Source organism: Struthio camelus, chromosome W (assembly GCF_040807025.1).
Source record: "Struthio camelus isolate bStrCam1 chromosome W, bStrCam1.hap1, whole genome shotgun sequence".
Taxonomy (NCBI): Eukaryota; Metazoa; Chordata; class Aves; order Struthioniformes; family Struthionidae; genus Struthio; species Struthio camelus.
In genome coordinates this window covers 66738803-66764712 of record NC_090981.1, presented here as the reverse complement: position 1 = coordinate 66764712, position 25910 = coordinate 66738803, and the positions used below count along the sequence as shown (strand labels likewise).

At 40.5% G+C, this 25910-nt stretch overlaps 1 protein-coding gene across 2 annotated transcripts; it reads left to right on the top strand.

Annotated features, from left to right (window-relative positions):
- Positions 1 to 1511: 1511 nt before the first annotated feature.
- Positions 1512 to 21723, top strand: LOC104138525 (3-ketoacyl-CoA thiolase, mitochondrial). Of its 2 annotated transcripts, XM_068924540.1 has the most exons (11): positions 1592 to 1846; positions 5272 to 5372; positions 6525 to 6691; positions 8729 to 8857; positions 11126 to 11242; positions 12671 to 12818; positions 16548 to 16723; positions 17643 to 17772; positions 19951 to 20021; positions 20679 to 20833; positions 21061 to 21723. In XM_068924540.1, the coding sequence occupies exons 3-11, from the start codon at positions 6686 to 6688 to the stop codon at positions 21143 to 21145; spliced, it is 1017 nt and encodes a 338-aa protein (XP_068780641.1). In that variant the 5' UTR covers positions 1592 to 1846; positions 5272 to 5372; positions 6525 to 6685; the 3' UTR covers positions 21146 to 21723. The 2 variants fall into 2 exon arrangements, with proteins under 2 accessions (XP_068780640.1, XP_068780641.1); XM_068924539.1 differs by lacking the exon at positions 5272 to 5372 and having other exon boundaries at positions 1512 to 1846.
- Positions 21724 to 25910: the final 4187 nt, after the last annotated feature.

Sequence of the window (25910 nt, the reverse complement as noted above, 5' to 3'; positions counted from 1 at the left end):
TTCATTTTCACTGTTGCTTTGTTTATTTGTTTGTTTTTGGCAATTTCCAGCTGGTAAAGTTGTAGTAGTTGACTGTGGAAAAGAACATCAGACCTTAGGAGTGAATTTATGCACTCCTCTGTCGTTAACGTTTCTTCTCGTACAGCTTATTTCACTGACTCTAATGAGACTTCTTGCACGAGTGAAATAATAACAAGAGGTGGGCATGTTACAGTGTTTAAGCATACAGCCTCGGCCACCTTTTTTGATAGTGTAACTTAAAAACACCTGCAAGCAGGGAGCACCAAGTCCAGTCTGTCTGATCACACCGCTGAAATCACAATGCAGGTTACTTTCTTGCAAAATCTGACCCTCAATTTGTGTGATTTGCAAAAAAGATGCAAGTAACAAAGATGCACTTTGAAACAGCAGGTTATTTTCCTCCCCTTTCAATAGTAAACTCACTAGATTGTGCAAATTCATTCCCTTCATCTGTGTTTAACTGCAAAATTAACACTTAATGATTGCATATAAATGTGGTAACCTAATTAAAATGAAGTGCATGAACTGCCATGAACCTTTTCCTCTGACTTTATTGATTCACATATTACTCATGAACAATTCTTTTCCTGATTAAAAATTATTGCAATGTGAATGTTACATAAAATAATCCATAGAAATATTCCCCGATGAGCATACGATTTATTTTAAAATGTAAAAGCCAGTGAACGAACACTTTCAAATTAAGTTGAAATTAGAAGAAATGAAATGTGCTGTAACAGTGCAAATTCTGTTGTGTGGGGTTTTTTTTTGGGGGGGGGGTTGGTCTGAGTTTTTCTGCGTTTTGTGAAGTCTCGTTACCTTAACGAGCGGAAGGTATAGCTGCTCTACAAGAAGCTGAATGGTATACAGGGGTGAATACTGTGGATGGAATACTACTGCTTATAAAATATTTTTCCATTTTGAACAAATCTGTAAACTACACCTTTGTTTATAGGAAAATGCTTGTAATAGTCACTGTTAATATTCAGCTGTGGATAAAAACAAAAAAGAAAAAATTTGTGAAATAAACACTTTTGAAGAAATCGTGACTATGGGTCAAAACCGGGACCGTAATAAATAACCCAGTTCAAGCGTTATTCATACCTGTATTTCAAACATTTCTGTTGTTAAAATTCCAAAGCGCTCCGCCAACGGGGACAAGGGGGTCTGGCAGCTACAGCCGATGACTTCGGAAGGCGGAAAAGCGCCGGCTGAGGGGCCCAAGCAGCGGCCTCGGAGGCGCTTGGACGCCGCTGAGGTGCGCGGCGCGCTGCGGCCTTGAAGGCCGCTCCCAGCGGCTGGAAGAGGGCGGCGCAGCGCCAGCCCTTGTTCGCGTGCTTAAAGGAGGGTGTGGGCAGCCCGTGGGGAAGGGAGAAAACGCAGTTAAAATAAAACCAAAACCAAAAAAAAAAAAAAATCGCATTTTTTCTCTGTTTTAAAGAGGATGAAGTTACCTGTGGAGAGGCGCGGCGGGGGCCGCCCTCCACCCTGGGCCGCTGTTGCCGGGCAACGGCCGCACGGGCACGCGCCGCCCTCCGTTTCCGCAGCCGCCGATTCCTCTCTTCCCCCCGGCCCCGCCTCCCCGAGCCCGAGTCGCCAGCCCAAAGAGAAGGACAGGAAGACAAAATAAGATAAAATCTAAAATATTTATTTAAAAAAAAAAAAAGAAGAAATTTGTCCCTCCCTGTCCCACCCCCCGCGGGCGTGCCTCCCCGCCCTCTCCCCCTCCCCCCCCATCTCCGCGGCGAATTTGCGGCTGCCGACGCGCAGGCAGGCGGCGGCGGCGGCGGCGGCGGCGGCGCGGCGGCCATGGCGCTCCTGCGGGGTGAGGCGCGGCGGCGGCGCTGCTGCTGCGTTGCCGTCGTGCGGGCCGCGGAGGACGGCGGCGGGGGAAGGAGGAAGGGAGGGTCCCGGTTTCTCAACGTGGCGGCGGCGGCGGTGGTGGGGCCGGGGAGGTGGTCGGCGGCGGCGGCCCCTTGAGGGCGGGCTGCGCCGTGAGGGGTAGGCCGCGTTGAGGGCTGCTGCGGGCTGGCGGCCGCCGCTGTCCCGGGCCGGGAGCGCGGCCGGGCCGGGCCGGATCGGATCGGATCGGGGGGACACGCGGCGTCGCCCGCCGCCAGCTCCCAGGCCAGGTTTCGTCCGAGACGGCGGCTCCGCGGCGGCTCTGTCCTGGCTGCGGACTCTGCCTCAAGGGCAGCCCGGTGTGAACCCCCCCCCCCCCCCCGGCCATGACCCAGCGGTCGGGGCTGGTGGTTTTTCTTAACCAGCAGAAAAAGTGGGAAAAGGAACTTTCGAACACGTTTCTGCTCAGTGTTTTGAGGTGGTTTTTTTTTTTTTCATTTTCTTTTTCCTCCTATTTTGTCCATGCTATGTCAGAACGGGGGCAGTAGCTGGAAGTAAAAACAACGATTCAAAAGGAAGAAGTTATGTTAGCAGGATTAGGAAGTTAAGTTATCAGCATTAGATGCGAACGGTAGAGAACTGATACATGGTATCCGTCACAAACCTCTGTTTTGAACCCAGATTTACAAACCCTGTGGGGAAGGAAGTGTATTATATTTGACTTTCTGTACTGCTTGTGTCAGTTGTAGTACAAAAAATCTGTATTTGTGTCCACTGGCCATGTCTACATGCAGAAACCTAAAAGTTTCTGGTACATGTAACAGTTGCCTTTGCTAGCTGTGATAGTAGTGCAGGATAACCTCCATTTATAAGTTCTTTTGGTTACTAAGTGTCTGTTGCTGTGTGAAGAAATACTTCAGGCACTTAGATGGTTTAAACTTTTGTCTCTTAAAAATAAGACACCTAATACCTAATTAGCCTAGTTTACCTAATACGTCCTTCAATACCTAATTTTGTTTAAAAAAATGAAATTTATTGAAATAGGACACTCTTCATATTTTATCATGCTTTGCTACTTGACAGACTGTCTAAATAATAACATAAGTGTAAGTCATGGTTTGAAGTTTCAGTGATGAAAGGCTGTCTAGGCAGTGTTGCGGTAATGTTGTATTGCTCCACTGAACTGGATGATACAGAGGGCAGCTTTGCCTGTACTTATTTGATGACTCAGGATCTTCTCTCACATCTTGGCACAGTATTTGTTATCCACTGTTCTTGCACCTTAATTTTTTGAGGTTAATGATTATTTCATAGGTCTTTAAAATATGATTTGACAAATACTTGCATACAAAGTACTTTTGAGAAACATTGAGGGGTTAGAGAAAGTTTCAGTTCTATAATGATAGATCCCAAATTGGCAGTAACTGGTTAATAAAACCAGATTAAAAGATATCTTGGGTTGAATATTTGCTAAGGATTCAGGGTGACCTTTGTAGCCCCCAAAGTTTCCAGAACACTGCTCCGTATGCTTTTGATAGCATTTTTCTCTCTTCTAGTGTTTATCACCTTGAAAAATAACAATGACTCTGGAAATCTTGCAGGGGTAACATAGGACAATAGTAACTAATGGTAGAGGTGTCCACGGCCCTAGAGTCCTTTCACGCTAAGGACTTCAACTACCTTTGGCCCTCTTGTGGGTGGAGTGGTATTTGTAGATGTCTCTCCCATCGAGCAAAATCAGACAGGCTCTTCAGTAATTCCCCTGAGGTTATAGCTCTGTGATCAGTTAATTCAGCATAACTCAGCACTGCTGGCTGGGAGAGGTTGTGCTCGTTCTTCTGCCCCAGTAGCTCAGTCTTTAATCTGGAATTGCTGTTTTGTTGAGCAACCAGAAGGTGAAGTCGACCACAGGAACTGATCTAAATGAAAATTAGCCTCTTATTTTCTCCTGATTCTGGGTTAGTTTTCAGTTTCAGTTGTGTGGTCTGATTTAGATTAGTCTTTGGCCCCACAGTGCTGTTGCAAAGAAGTGGGCTGCAGTGAGCGGCCTAGATGAAAGAGAGGGAGATACTGTGATTGTAAAAAGAAGGTTTAGGGTAAATTCCACCTCCTACCTCCAGACTGTTTACAAAGCAACACTGTGTATCTGATTCAGCAAATAGTGTAGATAACCAAAAACCTGGCCGAAAGGGAGGAGAAAGAGTTCTTTTAGTTTGATCAGTTCTGTGAGGTAGCCTACAGCAAAGCCTTGCAACCAGCTGTGCTGGCACAACTGTAGAGGAGATAGAGGGACAGGAATCAGTAGGAAGGAGGAGCGGAGGCAAGGAGACAGGAGTGTTAAGGCCTGCTTTGCTACTGGAAAGACAAACTTAGGAACGTGAGATAACCCTTAAGGAGATAATGGATGAGAGCTAAAAAATTCTGGCCCAACCTATAGGTATAGGGGGAAAAAAGCATTAATAGTATTTAATGAAGAAGTAAACTTGAAATTGAATGAAATCTTTTCATTACAGGAAATTTCAAATTGTTGAATGAAAACTACAGGCTTAAGTTTAACTCTGCCACCTGAGTGTTTGCAAAGTCCGGGGACTACTTTTACAGTAACCTTATTAAACAAACCTGTTGTCCATAGGCACAAAATTGTTAAAGCATCCTCATCTTTGTTAAAAAGCTCGCAGAAGTTCACAGGTTGTGTCTGTTAGTAGTTTCTAGCTCCCCCCACCCCCCAGCTTGTATAGCTAAGGTCAAAAATTAAGATTCAGTGAATAGATTAACAATTGTTTTGGATTCGGTTGTCTTCCATTACTTCCTGTCACGAAATTATCATGATGATTAAATGAATAGCGAAAAAACAAACATGAACATAGCACGTGGCCTCTTCTTACTGTAACTGTATGTATCTAGGGAGCCCGTTCCAAGCCTTGGCACAGGACCTTCCCTGCAATACCAACTTTGTTACTTTTCAGAAAACACAGAGGCTATGTTACTTCTCTTTGAAAACACAGAGGCTTCCTCTGAGGTACATGTTGTTAGTGACTCTGACGTTTTCTCTACACTTAAAACTGAAGAGTGGTGGGTTTTTTGGATGCATAATAGTTAATTGGATGCATAATAGTAGCTCTTTATTTTGAGGGCGAAAAAACCCTGCTTCTTACAGTCTTTGGATGTGTACCATCTCAAGGGAGCAGTGGTATCGTGCTTTGCAAAGGCTTTTTAAGGTCTTGCAGGCACCCCCAGAAGGAGGCCTGTGGGCAGCCTCTGGGTGTTACTGTATTTTGCCGTCTTCATGGCTTGGAAAGGCACATAGTCTTTAGCATTCCTCCTTACCCTCAAAGTTGCAATTATTTCTTATTATACCTTATAGGATTTCCCACATGGTCTTCTGCGTGTGTTCATTGTGTATTTCAGACCTCAACATTGTATTCCTATCCTTGTCAGTGGAACAAGCTTGACCTTCACCAGTTTGAAAAGTCCTCTTCTGTAACTCGGGCAGTCTGGGCTCCAAACACGTGAGAAGCAGAGGGAAGCACCCTCTTTCTGCCAAACTAGCCAAAGAGTATGGATAGCACAGCTTCCAACAGGAGGCCTGAAAGCAATCATTTAGCGTTCATGAGTAGCTTAATGAACAGGCATTTTCATTTACCTACGTTTTTACATCTTTATGTATCCTTATACTGTTGCTTAAAATACATGTAGGTGTTTTCATGGCAGTGGCAGAAAAGGGGTGGGTGAGTTCTGCTGCTCAACTGGGCGAAAGTTCACAGGCTGCCTCCCACGTGGCAGGGAGCTGCTGTGCCAGCTAGTCAGAAGATGTTTTGTTTGGTTTAAAAACAACTTTGAAATTCTTACGGGCTGCCAATGCGTTTATGCACATGCACCTTGTACAGGCTGTTCCTGTCTATTGAAAACTGGATTTTCTCCTCAGAAATTGGAAGACTGGTGATTAGGCAGTTTAGATGATCTATATCGTTATAGAAGTATCATTAAACTTTTGATTAAGGAATGCTTTTCTCCTAAAGTTAAAGGAATCAAAGTTAAATTGGTTATAAAAAATAAATTTATTGTGAAAACATTTCAGAATATAAGCCAACTATGTGCTGATTTTCTGTAGGATGAGGGAATGGACTGTGTTTTCTAAAAGGCCTTCTTCTAACAGGTTATTTCACAGTTGTCTGTTAAGGCATTTGATAAATCCTACTCTGATGCTTTTTGCACAGTAACACTAATGTCTGATGTGGTATGGCAGCCTCTTTTTTCTGCTGTATATCCATATTATCTTCCCCCCCCCCCCCAAACCTATTTCTTGGAAAAGAGTTATTTCCAGAATCTTCTCAGCTTTTCCTTCTGAACATTGATTCTGCCTACCTTTCCTGTCGAAAGTATTCCTGCAACCTGTGTCTTATTTATCTTGAACTGCACGGTGTTCAAGTTGTCTATGTTTACAAAGCCTCTTGTGAATTTATGATATTATTTATTTGAGGACGACCTGCTGATTTTCTGTTTGGTTTAGACTCTGTATCTGCTTACCTATACAAAACTTTTTGATACGTTCATTCTCTTTGCTACGAGTCTGGCTGTTATCTCTCTTAAGTAAATATAAGGGAGCTTGACTGTCCTCTTCCCTGATCGAAACATATGGATTAACCTTGCTTATGTTGCAGGTGTATTCATTGTTTCAGCGAAGCGAACTCCCTTCGGGGCCTATGGAGGGTTGCTCAAAGACCTCACGGCCATAGATCTGGCAGAGCATGCTGCCCGAGCTGCACTGGTGGCTGGCAAGGTCTCTCCTGAGATCGTTGACAGTGTCATTGTTGGCAATGTCATGCAGGTTGGTAGCATGGAAAATTTGCTGGTTGCTGATTATTTCAGTCATCTACTTCAGTATGATTCTATAGATAGTCACCCCTGTTTTGCAGACAGAAATAAATCAAAGGCATGAAAATGGAATGAATAAGCATTCATAGTGTAGTGTTTCCTGTTCATATTTAAGGGACTTGCCTTACTCGATTTGTGACATTACTGGGAGCAAGACTTATCTTACTTTTTTAGTACCACAAAGCTAGTTCAAAGTAGGACAAGCTGATCTTCTCTAAAATGTGGATTCAATAAGCGCTGAGTGGCTAGTCCTTGGTACGTTTTTCCTATTTTAATGACCTGAGCTGCATGACATAATGAATAGTGAGTTTTCACTGGGTTATATAAAGCCTCTTCTTTCTGGAGACAGCTGGTTTGAGCCCGTTTCCCTTGAGTTTTCTCTATATGGTTTTGGGGTTTTTTTTTTTAAGTGAATATAATTTTACTGCAATCCGTAAAGATACATGTCTTGACTGGCAGAAGCATTTGGAAAATTGTATCTTTTCCAAAGAGCTTGTGATGTAGATGCAATTGTATGCAGTGTGTCAGCACTGCAAAACTGCAGTTATCCACATACCTAGATCAGCGCCTTTGCTTTAGGCAAGGAAGCGAAGAGTGTTTTTTGATTTTATTTTGTTTTCCGACTTCACCATGTTGGGCGCTAAGACGTTGCTTGCAGTTTTGACTGTTTCAGGGGTGCAGAAGAAACAAATTACTGAGAACTTTCACAATGCGTGAACAAACATGCTATGTTCCTTCTTAAGAACTTTCAGCCCAAAAGGTAGCTTTGGATTCTTTTGGGTTTTTCTGCAGGTACCAGCTGAGCTTCGTTTATTCAGCTTTTTTTTTTTTTTTTTATAAGACTTGTTTGTGGTCTAGAATAGCAGACAACCTGCTGCGTTCAGATCTCATCTAATGTTTTCACATAAAGAATAGCATTCTGCTAATAAAAACATCTTTTCACATTGAGATTAAATTTATTTTCCCTTACTTCATCCCTCCCTCCTCCACCCTAGTAGATTTTCTTTTCTTAGACCTGTACTCCTTTTAAGTATTATTTGATTAAGTATAAATAACTCTGAATGTGTGACCATTTTAAATCCCCCTTCTTCAGTGGAATTGGATTGATTGCACTTTTCTTCTGAACTTGCATTGTCAGGTGGCTTTGTGCTTAGAACTATGTCTTAATAATACATATTAGCTTAGGACTGTTCTTTCTGTTGGCAAGATCCAAAGATCTATGGAAAAGATCCATAACAAACCTTTAGCAGAGTTATTTTACAGTCTTGTACCTGTACTCTAGTCAATCATCTGCTGACTCAGTAGTTGGAGTGCAGCTGCCTAATCACTTTTGTTTCGTCTCATGATGAGTCGTGGTTTATTAAAAAAATGGATCTAAAACAGACTGGTCTGTGTATGGTACAAATAGAAGTGCGATGTAACCATGTATGAAAAGTTTTGGAGGATTGAGATTTCACTGTTAGAACAGATCCGTATGCATTAAAATGTCACACATACAGAATTTTGCAAAGTGGATATGAAGCAGTAGTGGCATCTTTCCACATTGACTGTTTTTTGAGGGCCCTATCCCTGTTAACCTGAAGAATTTCAATTTACGTTGAGGTAACGGTTAGTTGCCATTACAAGTCTGGTCTTTTGTCAGCCCGCTGTGTGTAAGCTGATTTGAAGTGAAGGGATAAGGGAAAGTGTAAGACACAATGTATTAAGTCACTGACTTTAAAGTCTTAACATCTGCAGTACCGTTTTCAGCATGATGTTTTGCTCTTATGACAGTTGCTTTCAAATGCATGTTCAGACATTGGCCTTTGATCATATACGAAAGTGTTTTTTGAAATGAGTCAAAATGCTGCTTATGAGTAGTAGAAGTTCTATTGAACAGAGAGCTGTCTTCTATCAGTGATTCAATTACAACGTTCAAACTTTTGATCAAAACTTTTACTTTCCAAAGAAATAAGAGCGTAACAAAAACTCCCGTTTGTTCTGTCTGCAGAGCTCCGTAGATGCTATTTATATTGCAAGACATGTTGGTTTACGTGTGGGAATTCCTGTCCCAGTTCCAGCCCTCACTATCAGCAGACTCTGTGGCTCTGGTTTCCAGTCCATTGTCAATGGATGTCAGGTAGAAAGCCCTTTCTTTCTGTATTTCTGCATTAGCGTTAACCTTTATCAGATTGTTAACATGAGAGGAGAGACTTGTTTGGAAACATACAGTGTGTGTTTGGGTGAGTATTATTATGGATTTTTAGTTACCACTGCTTGAGGCTTCCTGTTGTCTTCTGTGGTTGTGTGCAACAGTTCAGCCAGCACAGCACTGTTTTTGTGGATGGTTTGAAAATCATCACTGAAGTTATTTTGAATTTAATTGAAGGAATGCACTAAGTGTTAACTCGGCTGTGCAGTAGTTGCATTCTGTGATCCTGTTTGTATGAGTAGAAATTATTGGGTGTCAGAACCATTACCGGAGTTTATTTTTTGCCCATTGTTTATTTCCTCATGTAGCTAGTAAGCAGCAACCTGTGCTTATTAAGTATTGTTTTGTTCAAAGATCCAAAGCCTCTCATGAGTTAGATAATGTATAGCACCACTGCTTTTAAAATAGAAGAAAACCAACTTCTCTTTGAAAAGAGAATCTAAATAGGTGGCCAAAATCACTGAGTTAAGATTAATGGAGAACCAATTAATGGCTAGAAGTCAAATCTGATGACTCACATTCTCTTTATTTCTGCTGAACTAGTCAACACCTCTATCAAACGTGGAATTTGTGGCAAAATTTTAATGTGTGCTTTAGAAGTTTCTTGGCATGTCCTTTACCAAATACCTAAGGGTTTTTTTAGCTTTGTTTATTCCATTCTTGCAATAAGTACAGATGACTTGTTAAGTATTCTTGCAATCAAATCTCATTGTTCCTTTTGTCAGAAAAAACATTTTTTCTGCTTAGAAAAGCTGATGTGAGCTGTTGCTGCTGCTCATAGAGAAGTGCTGCTCTTGTCTTTTATTTTCATCACAATTTTTACTATCTGCCAAATCAAAAATAGCTTTTTTTCCTATCCTTCAGAAAAGAAGCAACACACTTTTATTCAAGTAGCAATCAGTCATTACAACGGTACAGTGATTTTCGTTTGATTTGTTTGATTGGTCAAGGAGGAAAGAGACTTTACAAAATGAAAGTGAATTTTATAAACATTTGAGCAACCACATAGTTTAAAAAAAAAAAAAATCCTGTTAGCTGGGAAATTATTTCAGATCTAATCCTCTAGAGAGAGAAATGTGGAAGACAATGCAGAGTTAAGGTTACAGGTGTACAATATTATTCACCTGACTGTTCTTTCTAATGCTCTCTGGAAAATCTACACACACAAGAAGAGTTAGTCTACACTAAAAAAAAAAAAAAATCTGTTGGAGATTTTTGACCACTTACATTGAAAGAGTGGTCATAAGGTCTCTTCCAAATATGGCATTTCTTCAATATAGCTAATATTTCTGTATTTTTCTGGCACATGACAAAACTGCAGAGTCTCCTGGAACTGCAGAAATATGCGTAAGGGTTTTAGTAGCTAGAGAAAGCATCTCAACACAAATCACTACAGACCAATCATAGCAGCTATTAAGAAATAGTAAATATTAACTAGTTTTTAAATATTAACTAAAATTTACTATTTAGTAAATATTAACTAGTCGTCTCGTGCGTATCAAGATAATTGTCAGCTTCCATTTCAGCACAGAAATATTCTTTGTTGTCCAGCTAAATGAATTATTTTAAGGAAGCAGTATTTTGGATGGTCAGGGCATATTTTTAGGGGATAAGGCTATGCCAATGATGAATTTGTGTGTGTGGGGGGGGGTTAATTATTTGGGTTTTGGCAATTTGCCTGGCTAATATTTTCTAAAACAATGTCTTTTTTTTTTTTGAATCATAGGGCCTAGTTTCACATTTTGGGGTTTGATTTCTATTCCTTCTGAGAGGATTGGAGGTGGAGAGGCAATAGTTTTTTGTTGTTGGTGGTTTTTTTTAAAAAGAGTTGCTTTGGTTTTGTGGTACTATATTTTAAAAAATCACGCCAAACATCTTTTGACCTAAGTATACAAGCACGGCAATGCTTAATGGCTTTGTTCCTCAGTCTTGTCCTAGGCATGCACCCGTATTCTCTTCCTCCCCTCACTGGTATAATCCTACCGCATTGACAGGTCAGTGAATGAGCACATAATGAAAGTGGCAGACCCCACTCTTAATAAAGGGTTAAACGGTTCATGAATATACACATAAATAATCATGAATTCATTCTGTATGTGGCTTTGTAGGTGACACAGTACTTTTCTAAAGTAGTTGCTATTGTCTTAGGAAAACAGCAAATTAAATCCTAGATCTGCTTTGTTTTTATGTTAACAGGAAATTTGCCTTAATGACTCAGAAGTGGTTCTGTGTGGTGGAGCTGAAAATATGAGCCAATCTCCTTACGCTGTTCGAAACATTCGATTTGGAACCAAATTAGGAGCAGATTTGAAGGTTTAATACTATCCTTTTTTCCTGTGAACAGTGTTGTGTTTACAGAACAACAGAAAGTATTAGGCGCATAGACACTGTAGTCTTGCAAGTGAAATCATTGGAGAATAGATCCAAATTCAGTTGTTCAAAGCATTTATCGAGTATTCAGACATTAACAAAACAGTCAGGTAATTTTTGTTAAGAATGCCAGTTTTCTAACTTTTCCAAAACTGTATATGAATTCCTGAAAACTGTATTTGAATTCCTCTCCCATGTTAAATGTAGCAGTGAACTCTTACATAACAAAACTTTGTTCACTTGGTATAATCCATCAAAGTACCGTATACGTGATATATAAAAACTTTTCTATTGTCAGAGTTTGTGAACTAGAGATGCATAAAGAGTTTAGGGAAAGCTAGTAAGGCTAGCAATGGAGAGGTAGACTGATAGAGAACACGCATGCCTCCAAGTTGTAAGCATCTTTCAATATAAAAATGAAAAATTGAAGTTAAATCTATTGACAGAAGAAATTATTAAAATAATTTATGAAGATGAATTTTCAGAGAATACAGTGGAAAATTTGCAGCAGGGAGCACTTCTGCTCTGATAATTACTGTTTACTCAGCAAGCCTTAACCAAATCAAAATCTTAAATGAGAAATTTTCAATATTTCAGCTTTTTTTTTTTCTCTGCACTGTTTTTTACACTATGAAGTATGCTTGATGGTCCTTCCTGCGAATCCTATGTGGCACTGTGACTAAGCCTCAGTTCTTGCAGAAAGCCCCTTCACAAAGTTGCTAATCACACTGAGTCTCCACAGGTGCCACTAGATCCTTATCATGAAGATAATTAAATTGCACAGTTACAGATGGAAGAGTGATTTATCTTGCAGAACTTTACTTGTGACAGAGAGATGAGAAAACCTAGCTGGACTACCTGGACTTGCCTTTATTAGGTTAATTGAAGTTAAGCTTAGGTATTTTCTCACCTGAGATCTTTTACCCACAGAAAGCTTTAATAGCAGGTAAAATCTCCACCGTACTTGAGTTAGAGAGCCAAAGACTCAATAAGATGCTGTGCCTTTTCACAGTTCCTCACTTTTCCTTCTTGGTACCAAAGACAGATACGTTTTCTCATAGCTCTCTAGTAAGTAATTCATGTATCAGTAAAATACACTGGAATACTAAAAATCACAGGCTTTTCCCGAACCTGTCAGGGCCACATATGAGTGAAAGGAGCTGCACTAGAACAGAGTAACTAAAATAAAGCGCAAGAGTTTGCATGCTCTTTTGCATTGTATTTGTTCTAATTTAAGTAAAGTATCTGTAGGCAACTCGAGTTAATTTTGCAAAGTGACGCTAGCTTCCAAGAGTCTAGTGAATAATTAAAAACTATTAATGTTAAAATTGCTCTGCAATAATAATTTTCTTTTAATTATGTTCCATGCAGTTGGAAGACACGTTGTGGGCAAGTCTAACTGACACGCATGTTAAAATACCTATGGCAGTTACAGCTGAAAATCTGGCTGTAAAATACAACATCACACGAGAGGACTGTGACCGATATGCAGTCAAAACGCAACAGAGGTGCAAAGCCGGTTAGTAAATCTAGGAGTGGAAGTACTTTGCTTATATGGTATCAATTTCAAATCTAGTCAGCTTAACAGCATCAGTTCAAAGTGGTTTTAAGTTGTGTATAGCTCCTGCATTGCTTGATGATTTTTGTAGTTTCAAAATCCTTTCATGCGTGAGTGGTCTTTTACCTTTTCTGTATAAAGCACACAACTGTAGACAGCAAAGGGCTTTAAGATGGTAGTAGCAGTGCCACATTAGAGGTCTGTTCTTTAGATCCTTGACCAAACTGAGCTCTGTCGGTGGTGTGAAGGCAAGAAGCCGTAACGTGCTTCTAAACTGGTTGTTTGAGGGGTTATTTAAAGCAGTGGACGATAAAACATGAACGGATTTTTCTTTTTTAGTTTTAATGTAATTAAATGATTTTATTCAATAAATTTACTGGGTTTTGTGATAACAGCAACTATTGCTGTAAAGCCTCTGGCATGCCTTTTCTTTGTATTTAGTGGACGTATACCTGTAACAATTCTAACCTGTGTTCCTGCTGTTCTGTAACTGACTGTTGTCAGTTGTTGTTTGATCTTCATTTCAGTTTTTCAGACCGTAACATTAGAATCATTTTCTATATTTGGAAATTTTGGGAAGTATAACTCAAGGTCAGTAACAAGACCTCTAGTGGATGAAGCTTTTGGAAGTATTAACATTCATTACAGTTTTCCGCACTACAGTATATGCTATCTTAATCGCTTTACCCTATAAGAGTATATTCCCTTTGTTCTGCCCAAATAGGAGCGTTCACCTGTTTGGTGGTAGTTGTATGTTGCTGGTAGGTGTGGTGCCAGGCTCTTATGTAAGAAGAGGTTAGTGTTGTTCCCGCTGATTGACTCAATGAGTCAAAGAGCCCAGCTACCTTCCACATAGAGGTGTAACACACTATTCATGTGCCATAAGGCCTGCATATAAAAGGTAGAGGAAGGCAGGGCAAACCATTGTGCTGCTTTAAAAAAAAAAAGAAAAGGAAAGGAAAAAAAAAATAGTAACTTCTCCTTTTCAGCCAGACAAAACTGTATTTTGTTTTGAATGTAAATGGGTAGACTCCAAGAGCAGAATCACTTAGAACTGCTGTGCTGCTGTAAAGGGTAGATTTACTCTGAAGCCCGCATAGTTTTTTGCAGAATCAGGTTCCTTACTGTGTAAAAACAAGCAAACAAAAAAATACAACCTAACAAAAGACTTTCATGACTTTCAGTTATTACATAAATTGAATGGAAGTTCCGCAGGTTAAAAACTTACAGGTTATTAAGTGCCATTCTCTTCCTTCACAGAATCTAGCCAGTGAAGATTTTTCCGGTTTTGCACAGTCTACTGAGGAGCAAAATTTGGTCTTCAGCCATAGAAATAGGGTATTTTGCAGAATCTTTCTCTATTTTCCGAATAAAGAGATATAAAAATGCAAAAATATGTATAAGTATCATTCATCTGAAACACACACCAAAAAAAGTTCCAAAGTTGTTCTTTATATGCAGGCAAATCCATATTGGATGGTCTAGCTAATGTTGTTCTGTTTTACTGGCTGTATTGATCATTAATAATTTGTTTACAAAAATGTTATAAGCACAGCACACTAAAGTGATTCACTTTGAAGCTTTTCTGTTGAGAACACGAGTGTGTGTTTACCTGGGAAAAGCCCCTGAAAGATCGAAGAAGTAATGTAACTTTACTCATGAAAAATAATATTGCTAGCTATAACCTCCTAGTGTCATTTGCCTTTTGATATGAGGGTGCTCCAATTCATGCATCTTATGTTTGCCCTGTGATACAAGTCACCCAGTCTAAGGGGGTTAGAGCTTTTGAATTCTGAAAACAATTTCAGATGGCTGTAATACCAATGTTGTATTTTTGTATTGTAATCCTGCATTTGTATAGTCATGTAAGTTCACCAAGAGACAAAAGGTTTTCTTCCACTGCTGTGAACTCATGGCAGTGCTTACCAACAGTCCGGTGAAGACAGATTCTGACTCTTAGAAAGATTTTGGTCAGTTCTGTTTATAAGATTGTCTAGCATTTTGCTTTCAGAAGCAGATGTTATGCTATTTCAGTCTTACAGGATCTGTAAACTTTGGTTAGCCAAATGAGCTTTCTTCATATACTAATCTGTAAAATTAGAAGCAAGACTTTTATTTTTTTTTAATCTCCCAATTTCTGCATCCATACTTTCATAGAAAGGCCAACTTATTTACCTGTTTGTCCTTTTTTTTTTTTTTTTTTTTAATTGGGGGGCAGAGGAGAGGGGGATGGGAATATATATTTTAAAAATCTGTGAGTATCTTGAACATTAGAGCAGGTGGTATATGAAGAGGGGTTATTTGTTCAGGACCTTGTCTTTAAACTGTTCCGTGGAAGGTTTCCATGGACAAAGCCATAATTCAGAGGCATTAGGTTACTGTGACATTGACTGATAGTGTAAACAGAATGGTAGGTCAAAAGCCAGTAGAACATCTAGTGCCTTCCTGGGACTTCAACATATATCGCAGCCCAAAGGTGACCACAAGAAGCAAGGATCTAGGTATATCTTTAGACTATAATAATGGTGCTTTTTAACAGCTGCTGCTCTCCAAGGTGGATTTTATGTTTTTTCGGTGGGTACAGTAGTGCTGCTAGTAACTTTTATTAATCACCTATGAATCTGTTGCTTCCGCTGCTGGTCTTGATAGCTAACTCCTGCCGTTGGTGGGGCCTTGGCTAGAAACAAGGCCACTGAAGAGGCTTTTGCTCCTTCCTTGTTTTGTGTTTGATTGCTAGGGTTTTGTTTTGCTGCTTTCATTTTCTACTTGTTATGACTGGTGCGTCTTATCCCACGCTAAGGACAGGATCTTGGGGCTTGTCAGGGAAACAAAAAAATTGTGTAGCACTCGCAATAAAAGCTCAGAGGCAGCTAAATAACAGCAGACAAGGCAGTTTCAGTGTCTTAGTTTTACATCCCTTAGACCTAAATCTGTGGGATGATTTGAAGGGGCTGGTAGTCCTGCTGCAGTTTTGTGAGAAGGGATTTTGGCTTTTAAACTGAAGCGTTCACATCAAACACTGTGGACACAAAAGGTAGGGTTTAGTTGCCTGAATATTGGCATCTACTGTCACGTTGGGTGCTGTGGCTGGATACTCTTATGGGCATCTTAGATACCTACAGTGTCTTGAATTGTCTCGGGCTGTTTAGGCAGCTGAATCCCGTTCTAAGATCCTGACTGGAGTGCCAGACCCTTTGGAGGAGCAGCTTGGCCTGGATTTTAGTTGATATACAGTAGCTTATGCCAGTTATCAGTAGAGAAGATGTGACTTGGTATTTTTTTTTTTCCCTTCCTGTCTGAGTGAGATTGCTAGCTTCTTGGCCCTTGGATAAACTACAGAGCAGTAGAATAAAGCAAAAGTACAGGGGGCCTGTAGCAAAAATAAATCTAGTGGTTTAAAAAAAAGTTCAGTTATTTAAACTTGAAATAACTCTGTAATATTAGAGACTTTCTTTGAAGAAATTTGAGACTGGTTGTGTATAGTTTATGCCCGGTTTCTAAAAAACAAACAAACAGTAAAACCCCAGCCAGCCTATTGAAACAGAACAAAGCATAAACAGAACTGTTCCTCAACTCCTGGTTCAAATGGAGTGGAAGTTGTGTGTACCCGAAAATGGGATTATTGGTCATGCTGGGCAATCTGTTACTATTTTTATCACAGGTCTTTTATTTTCCTTTTTGTGGTTGTAGCTTATGATGCTGGTTACTTTAATGCTGAGATGGCACCAGTTGAAGTGAAAACAAAAAAAGGGAAAGAAAGTATGCAAAAGGATGAGCACCCAAAACCCCAGACTACGCTGGAACAATTGGCAAAGCTCCCACCTGTCTTTAAGAAGGATGGAACGGTCACTGCTGGGAATGCTTCAGTGAGTACGTCAGTGTCTTGGATTGTGAAGGCCTTACCTCTAAGGTTCTCCAGGCTTGTTAGTACTGTATTTCTCCGTTACTGAGCCGTCTTTGGCTGTCAGAGTTGTCTTCTGCCAACAGTGATTTCTAATTCTGTGGTTCTGTTCCGGCCCCTGGATGGTAAGGGATCCTTCAGTCTGCTCCTGTGTCCTAAAATATGATTCTTTGTAGTGTCGCTGCCCTTTTGCCAAGGCATCCATGAAAGTATGTGGCTGATATCTGCCATGGCTGTGTATAACTCTGCTGGAATTAGCTGTTCTTGTTTCCTTTAGGCGTAAAGGTTACTTAACACTTGCTTCACAAATCGTGTATGTGATTACTGGGCATATTGCTGCTTGACTTTGTACTACAATCGGTATCCTCTGTAGTCCGAAATACATTTTGCTTTTACTCAGAGTAGACTGGGAGTTTAGCAGCACATCATTAGGGGCTGTTCCTCTTACAGACATTACCTCAAATCAATTGATTGATGGGTTTTGAGTCAGAAGGACCTCTGAATTCCTGCATAAAATAGATCATAGCCACAGAAAGTATAGGTGTCTGAAAAGTAGCTTTTGTAATTAAAAGGATGTATTTTATTCAATATTAATAGTGTCCCTGCAAGTCTGCAGAATGATGTTTCCAGTGCAAGGGAGACTTTAGGTGGCAAGAAACGTGCTTTACTTTTGTAAAACATTTGGAATTTAATTAAACATCTTTGTTTACCTTTGTTTCAGTCCACAGGATAGCGGAAGATTGTGGTTTATTGTCTTGATAAACTAATACAATTGTATGTTAAAAGTTAATACCGACTTCTTGGACCGAGTTTTTCTAAGAGGGGCATATTTAGTTTGAAGTGTTTTTTTTTCCACTAAGAATGCTTTTCTCTTTTATTCTAAGGGTGTGTGTGATGGCGCTGGAGCGGTCGTCATTGCCAGTGAATCAGCACTTACAAAGCACAGTCTTACTCCACTGGCGAGAGTAGTAGCTTATCACTCATCTGGCTGCGACCCTACCATAATGGGCATTGGTAAGCTGCAATAAAGCACGTTTTGTAAAGTAACGTTAGAATATTCTTGTATTGGGCATTATAAGGGCAAGAGAGGGAAGCTGCAGTGTGCTGAGTTCAGTAGCTCCGAGAGAGAAGTTTGTGTTGCTTACTATGGATAGATTGTTCTTCTTACTGTATTGGTCTGTCGCTTTTACCACAGAGCACTACTTGGCAATTTGGCTTAAAGGGTATGTGCGGTGCCTGAGGTATAGCATTAACACTGAACTACACTCCTTGCCATACTCCCCTCTGATTTTTTTTTTTTTCTCCTTACCCTCTCTAGGAGCTCTCCCAACCTTTTTAAAAATCTATTTACTCCTGCAATTCACCTTCGTTTCCCAGAAGCTTTAAATCCCATTATTATGTGTATAGCTGTGAGTTGTCTTTCTGACTTCTTGCTGAAGCAGTATTGGCTATGTGTATCCCTTTCAGCCGTTACTCAGTTGCTCAGGGTAAGAATGGATTCCAGTAAACAGCTTCTGTTGAGGTTTCATTTTGGAAGACCAAGTGCTTTTTTTGTTAGTCCCATATTTTACACTTTCCAATCAGGCAGCTGTTAAGTGCAAATGAACCCTCAAAGCTGATCCAGACACCCCAGGATTTTTTCCCTATTTTCAGTTTGTAGACAGCATTGTATACCAGCTCTCTCTCTTTCTCTGCTGCCACTGTTCAGAATAGTGATTGTTGGCTGGTTTCATGTGTCAGTAGAAATGCAAATGAAGCATTGTCGGATTTGCTTTCTTGTTCAGGCAATCCTACTAACCCAACCTTTAAAGCAAATGTTGAGGGAGGGTTTCTTTCGCTAGACTTCATGCTTCCATTGTGCTTTCCAAACTAGCCCATTCTCTCTAGGTCAGGCAACTCTTTTAGCCTGTTTAAAAACTTCATAAATCATATGGAGAAACTGTTAGTATCCTAACTCTTAAACGCCACAGCTTGTCTGCAGCTACTCAGAAAGACCAAATGAGATTCATAGACATGACAGAAACAGATCTGAGAATAGAGGAGCTCGGACTGAGCGACTGCCCTGTCACATACTGATAGTGTTAGGGAGTCCTGCCTCGCAGTGTCTAGTGAGAGAATGCATTATCCTAAAAAAAAAAAACTTCTTGGCTGCTCTTAATGGTCTGTATATTGTCTACATGAGATCCTCCCATTAGTCTCACACATAAAGACATGCTAAAATCAGTGTATAATAAGATGTATTAAAGGTCTAGCAGTAAGCCTGTATCTTTCTAATGATCCACTGAGCGTTGAATTGGGCCCTTTATCTTTCAATTTTTGTCTCTTTGGTCGCTTACTTGTTTTTATTCTTTTCATTCTTTGACCTATGAGTTGTCCACACCATTTTTTGGTACTGAGATGCTTGAATAGCATTTTAGGATTGTTTTTTGTTTGTCTTATGATCAGCTCGTATCTAACGTAATGATATCTTTATCCTGCAAGCGCAGATCTAATTAGCCATTTCAAATTCTCTTTGAGTATCTCTTTCCTTAGGTAGCTCTGCTTTGAGAATAATCTCCTCTAATGAATTAGATAAGTTCGTCGATGTCAGCTTTCTTCAAGAGAATGATTTTATTACCAAAGTCTCCAAAAAATGTTACTGACTTCAGTTGATTGGTTTGACTTGGGTCCAAGGAATTTATTTGTTTATTTTTTTTAGCTCGAAGATTTACAGGTAAGTTGTGTTTAGAACACCGGAACAGCAATACCCATAAGGTGAACATACTCCACCAAACTCCAGAAATCCTGCCTTTTGGTTTTTATTTTGTTTGTCTGGAGGCAGCAAGCGATAGAGGCCGAGGCAAGGACTGCTGGAGAGGAGAGTATCTCAGAAGAGTCTTGAGATTGTTTTGACTTGTCAGTCCTCTTGACCTGAAAGTTATACGTGTGTTTACTAGCATAGCTGTGCAGCAGTAATGACGCTCCTAACTCTCCCTGGCAGTGTGTGGAGGAAGCTGCCAATTGGTTAGTTCTGAGATTTAAGAGTTTTCTTACCCCCTAATAAAGCAGGTGAGCGGCATATCTGGAGTTCGTTGGCTCAGTCGGGGGTCATGAGTTAGGTCATCTGATGAGAATTTGTAGGGCTGTCCCATGAATAACATTTTTAAAAGCCTTTTTCTTTTTTTATTAACTGTGCATACAATTCCCGAATAGGCCCTGTACCTGCAATTACTGAAGTCCTGAAGAAGGCAGGACTGACCCTGAAGGACATGGATTTGGTGGAGGTAAGGAGAGTAAAATGAACGTTGAGGCTCTACTGTTGGCCTTTTTAGCAGGAACGTTCCAGGTATTCGTGTAGCCTGTAATCATGAGGTAGGTGTTTCTGCATGCCTAGAGCCTGCTTGTCCCAACTCACCTCCCTGACCTCTGTCCAGCCAGTTTCTACTGTGCAGTTGCATGGGCGATACAAAGATCTGAAGCGCGTGGAAACTGAAAATTGTTTGATACCAAAACAAAAAATATCCGCAGGTGACATGAGGTTACTCTGTTGGCTTGATTGTTAATGTTTTGCTTAAGTTAGTTGAAACTCTCAGTTTGTGAACGATGCCCTTTTTTTGGCCAAAACAACAGGCTCTTCACAAACACATTGCATCAGAATATACCACACCTCTTTTATAAAATATGCTACACATTTGCTTTGTATCACACGTGCCAGAAGGATTTGAACTTACAGTGGGTTGGAGTGGCAATTTATACGTTGTCTGAGAACACTTTTAAAAACACAGAATAGTGTGGTGTTTTTTTGTTTGTCTGTTTGCTTTTTTCCTCAAAGCATCCAGGAGAAGAAATGCGCCTCATTTAATCTTGAACGCACACGTGCTGCTGAAAGCTGGTGTGGAAAGTCAAGCATGAACACTTGTATTGTTTCTGTGGTGTTTTAGGTGAATGAAGCATTTGCACCCCAGTATCTAGCAGTTGAAAAAGCTTTGGGCCTTGACCCTGAAAAAACCAATGTCAATGGAGGTGCCATCGCAATTGGTCATCCTCTGGGTGCTTCGGGATCGCGGATCACAGCTCATCTGGTTCATGAATTAAGGTGTGTACGCAGTTTTCCTACAGAAATATTTCAACATTAGTTCAGGCTTCGTAATATTTTTTCAAAAAATGAAGAATATATATATTTCAAAGCCTCATCTTTAATTTCACATTTAGAAAGTTGATAGCTAGTTGATAGGCTTTTTTATCTCCTTTCATAAAATTAGGAGAACAGCTACTATGGTTTTATAACTATACGTAACTTCCACTGTTACTTTTTCTGTGCAGGCGTCGTGGTGGGAAATATGCAGTTGGGTCAGCTTGCATTGGAGGTGGACAAGGTATTGCTCTCATCATTGAGAACACAGCCTGAGAGATTCCGGATGCTTCCAGAAGTGCACAGATTCATAATTCCCCAAAAAAGTATGCCTGTTACGAAGATAAATCATCACTACCTCCCTTCATTTCGTGCCATTCCTGCAAGGTGAAGGAATGATTGAGAAGTCTGATTTCTGGAAAAAAAAATTCAATAATGTCTCTCTAACTAAAGGAAGTGTAAAGCCAATATAATCTTACGGTGATGAAATATTTTCTAAAAACCTATTTTCAGTTAAAGTAAATGTATTTCTGTAGGCAAAATTCTTCTAATTTCCTGAGGAAAATGCCTGTCAATCTTTCACCGAACCTGCCTTAAAATAGCAGTACAGCTTTTTAAGCAAGTATTGCTTTAACTTTTCTTCTTTCAGCTACTTGTGCTGCCTGACATATATGTACCTCTTTTGTCATCAGGAAAGGTGAAAATTTAATTGGAGACCTTCTGAAGTATATACTGATTGTAGATTCATGGCTATAACTTGTACCCTGCTGTTTTGCAAGGGAAGAGGAAAACAGGAGAAAGCTAAATTTTCCATTGTGCCTCTCAAAAGAACAATAAATGTAACTGAAAAAAGAGCCTGCTGGTTTTCTTAAAAATGTGAATTACTGTGAGAATTGTTAGTCAACGTTTGTTATTTGAGATGCTGTTTTTCCTGGCTGAGGAATAACTGGTTTTTACTAGGTAATTTCTAGAGAACTCTGGCAAATCTGCTAGCCTTCCAAGAAGTGTATTGCATGCAACCCTAGTGCTATATGGTACAACTCATTTCTTAACTTCTTATAGTCTCACCCTTATCTCTTTGTTCCCATAATATGGGGAACAGATCCCATGTTAGAGACAGAGCACGCTTCTCCACAGTCCGTACTGTGCTTCGTAGACTAGAATAGCGGCAAACACTTCAGTCTTTACCGTGATATCTTTTTCTTTTCCCTCCACCCCCGTCAAAATGTTGCTTCACTGCAGCTTGTTTCTGCCACTCCACTGGCATGAGCCAGTGATGATTGTGAAAGATGAGAGATCATTCAAAACCAGATTGTCTAGCTTTGCAAGAAATTCAGAGTATAGCAAGTATTGTGGATACTTGCTGAAGTATGCTGATATTTGTGGAGTTTCCTGTGGACACAGTGTATTTAGTGACTGTAGAGGCATTTAGCACTCTTTCTATGGGTTAAAAAACAACTTTCATAAAGCAACAAACCAGATGTTCATCTAACCAATTTTTTTTTCTCTTTCTACTTTATTTTCATAAGTTAGGGTTACCAGGGCTTCGGTATTCAAGTTACAGTTGCCACATGGCTTTTATAAAGCAGCACATTTTCTATTCTCAGTTACTTCCATCATAAGTTGGGCCTGTTTAGTCTGGAGAAGAGAAGACTGAGAGGCGATCTCATCAATGTGTACAAGTATCTGAAGGGAGGGTGTCGAGAGGATGAGGCCAGACTCTTCTCCGTGGTGCCCAGTGACAGGACAAGAGGCAACGGGCAGAAACTGAAACATAGGAAGTTCCATCTGAACCTGAGGAAAACCTTCTTCACTGTGAGGGTGACAGAGCACTGGAAGAGGTTGCCCAGAGAGGTGGTGGAGTCTCCTTCCCTGGAAATATTCAAAACCCGTCTGGACGTGATCCTTTGCAATGTGCTCTAGGTGACCCTGCTTGAGCAGGGAGGTTGGACTAGATGATCTCCAGAGGTCCCTTCCAACCTCAACCGTTCTGTGCTTCTGTGATAATAACTACGTAACATTCCCTTTGCCTATTTGACTGCTAATAATCGTTGAACTCACATTTTCAGAGATTTGTTCAGTTTTTCCAAGATCTCTTCCCTGAGTAGCAACAATTCTTTCAGAGCTCATCCTAGTGTAGGTGTAGTAAAGAATAATCCTTTTCATTTTGCACCTGATATTTTATTTTCCCCCTTTATCACTCGGTGTTTTGAGATGCACCTGTAATTCTAGCCATGAGAGTTGAATTTGATCATCCTGAATAACTGTGTATTTTCTGCAAAAAGCATCATGATGTTCATTCCATTTTCCAGACAGCTTATGAATGTGTTATTGGCACAGATGATTGCGGATCCTGCTAGTTACCTCTTCTTGCTGTGTAAGCCAACTGTTTATTCCCAAGACTATTCAATTTTAAATCCCATTCATTTTCTGTAAGAGCCTCTGATGAGGGACTTTGACAAACTAAAATGAAATAGTGAAGCTCCTTCTCTTGAAGTTAATGGGACTTAACATATTACGCTTCTAATCCATGTGACCACTGCTGCAGTTTTGAGGTTTTAAAGTTCAGTGTTTGTTTTGAGATGCCCAAAGCAAGGGAAATGAATAAATTTAGTGTCTTTCATTTTCCAAAGACCACAAGCTGTGGTCTCATGTCGCAACGTGTAGTGATCTCAATGCTCCCTCAAAAGGACAACTTCAGTCTGGTTAGGGAGAATGCAATGCCTTCTTCAGGTTTAAGGCTGACCTAGGTGTTCTGGTTAGGATGAGATGTGTGCGGGTTGTCCAAACGTGTGCTTCCCGGTTCCATTGTCCCTTTAACAGCTGGCTGCTTTGTGGAGACTGCTGCCAAAAGGAGCGCTTTGTCAGTGAAACTGTTACGGATTTGAGACCACTGGCAATCAGTCTGTATAGGCTACCACTCATCAAGGGAGCTATAACTTTGTCTCCAGTGAGAAGCCTTTTTTCTGAAAGGGTATATGGATGCTCTGGGTTTTGGGAGAATATAATGCATTCCTCTTCTGTAGTTAGTAATTTCACTTCTGAGGTTACGACGTGGTATTCCCTGAAGTGCAAAACCAGGTTCTGTGCTCGTTCTTGCACAAACTCTATTTGCTGTGCTTCAGAGTGTTGTCTTTCACTTACCAAATTATCTTATGGATGAAGGTGAGCGCAAGCATTGACATTTGATTCCTGATCCAGTCTTCCACAATGTATGGGGATCCTTGGCCCTGAGCATTTGGTCAGAGCCTGTCTTTACCAGTAAGTCCAATCACTTATAACAGAATAACGGTAATGCCTGACCCTTGTATGTCATTCCAAAGTACGTTCTTCTGTTTCCCAGATATAATAACGGCAGAATAGTGTTTCTGCCTTTGGGAAATGAAGACAGCTTGCTGACGCTAGTCTGGATTGGAGAAATTCAGCAATTTCCTGGAAGGAGCAGAAGATATGGAAGAAATGCCTTAGATTTAGGGGGAACACTTATTGGTTGATTGTACCAAGTTTGTACATTTTATTCAGAATCAGGTGTATTCTTTATTTTTGTATGAGTATCTGTATTATACGTTATAATGACAATGTTAGTTTTATATTTTCTGAAATAAGTGAGAACAGAAAACACTTGTAGATGTGCACAAGCACAGGGAATATTTTCTGTATTTACTCATAAACGTAGACACAACTTTCTACCACAGGGTGGTGCATTGTAAACACCTTACGGGTCTCACTGTGCTGCTAAGACATTTCTCCTCCATATAGTAGCTCTGCTTTTCTTCGAAGTAGGCCAGGTTAACTTTGCCTCTGCGCTATCAAAAATTTCAGGTCCTGTTTTTCCTTTTGTGAGTTTCGAACAGGCAGACAGGTGCCATGATGCCAGTTTTGCCGGTTTAACCCCCAGTGTCTTCAGTGCCACTTGATTTCAAGTGAATTAGAAAGCATTTGCAGCTTTACGGAGTGGGTTCCAGCTGCAATCTGAGCAGACTTGGTCAATGAGATGGTGACTGAAGTGATGAACCTGGCAGAAGATGAAGAGAATAGATTATATGTTTTCTTTGTCTACAAAAATGAGTTATTAAACCTTAGCCCTAAGCAACTGTGTGTGAGAGAGAGGGAGAATGTGTGGCGACCTGATGGAGGCAGACTGCTCTGTTGCACTCGTTCCCAGATTACAAATAAGCAATTCTGTTTTGCTGCTGGTGGAACACCTAATAATTGAGATGTGGCGCTGTGTAATGCTTCTTAAAAAAAAATCAGTCTTGAAGCTCCTAAAAGGCATAACTTCAGGCAAATCTTACCTCATTGTGACTCTATCTGTGACAAGCTCTTCCTCGGTCCTTGTACCCGACGCTCTCCATCTGACGCGATGCTGTTAAGCTGGGCAGGGCTCCTAGCAGAGCCCGTGCTGCCTGACTGGGTCAGCCGGCTGCTGCACAGGGCGGAGGGGGACTGGAGGGGAAACTCATCCTCTTGAGAGATCACAAGCTCAGGGTTGAACAGCAGGGAGGCAGTTTCCCCGCTTCTGATAGCTCCAAGGGACTGGTGCTAGTGATGTCTTTATTAGCTTAAGTACTTGTACATGCAAAACTGAACTGAAAGCAGCAGGTAGATTGGAGCCTGACTGTTTGAAACACATATGCGATTCATGGGTATAGTTTTATAATGGATAGGAAGTGTTTCTCATGGAAGATGAGTTAAGAAGATGGACGGGTAACCTCTTTTTTAACATAGTTAAGGCTGCTGTTTGCTAACAAATCCAAGCTGTAGGGCTAGTCGTGCCGGATCAAAATGCTGTAGCCATAGGACACGTGAGTCAGATCAGGCATAAAATCAAATCCACAGTTTTTTGAACATGTCAGTATGATTTAGGGGTTTTATTACTGGTTGATGCCTGATGTCCTATGAAAAAAGTTTATTCTTCCTGTTACTTATTAATCAGTTAATGGAGCTTGGAAACGTTGTCTGACTACATCTCCAAGCAAAACTCACCCTAGGAGTTTTGCTATGTATGATCTTGGCGCTGGCAGCAAGCTGGAGCTCGGAA

Coding starts and splice junctions, on each gene's coding strand:
- LOC104138525 (XM_068924539.1), top strand. Junction 11,243..12,670: donor AATTAGGAGCAGATTTGAAG/GTTTAATACTAT, acceptor TGTTCCATGCAG/TTGGAAGACACGTTGTGGGC. Junction 12,819..16,547: donor GCAACAGAGGTGCAAAGCCG/GTTAGTAAATCT, acceptor TTGTGGTTGTAG/CTTATGATGCTGGTTACTTT.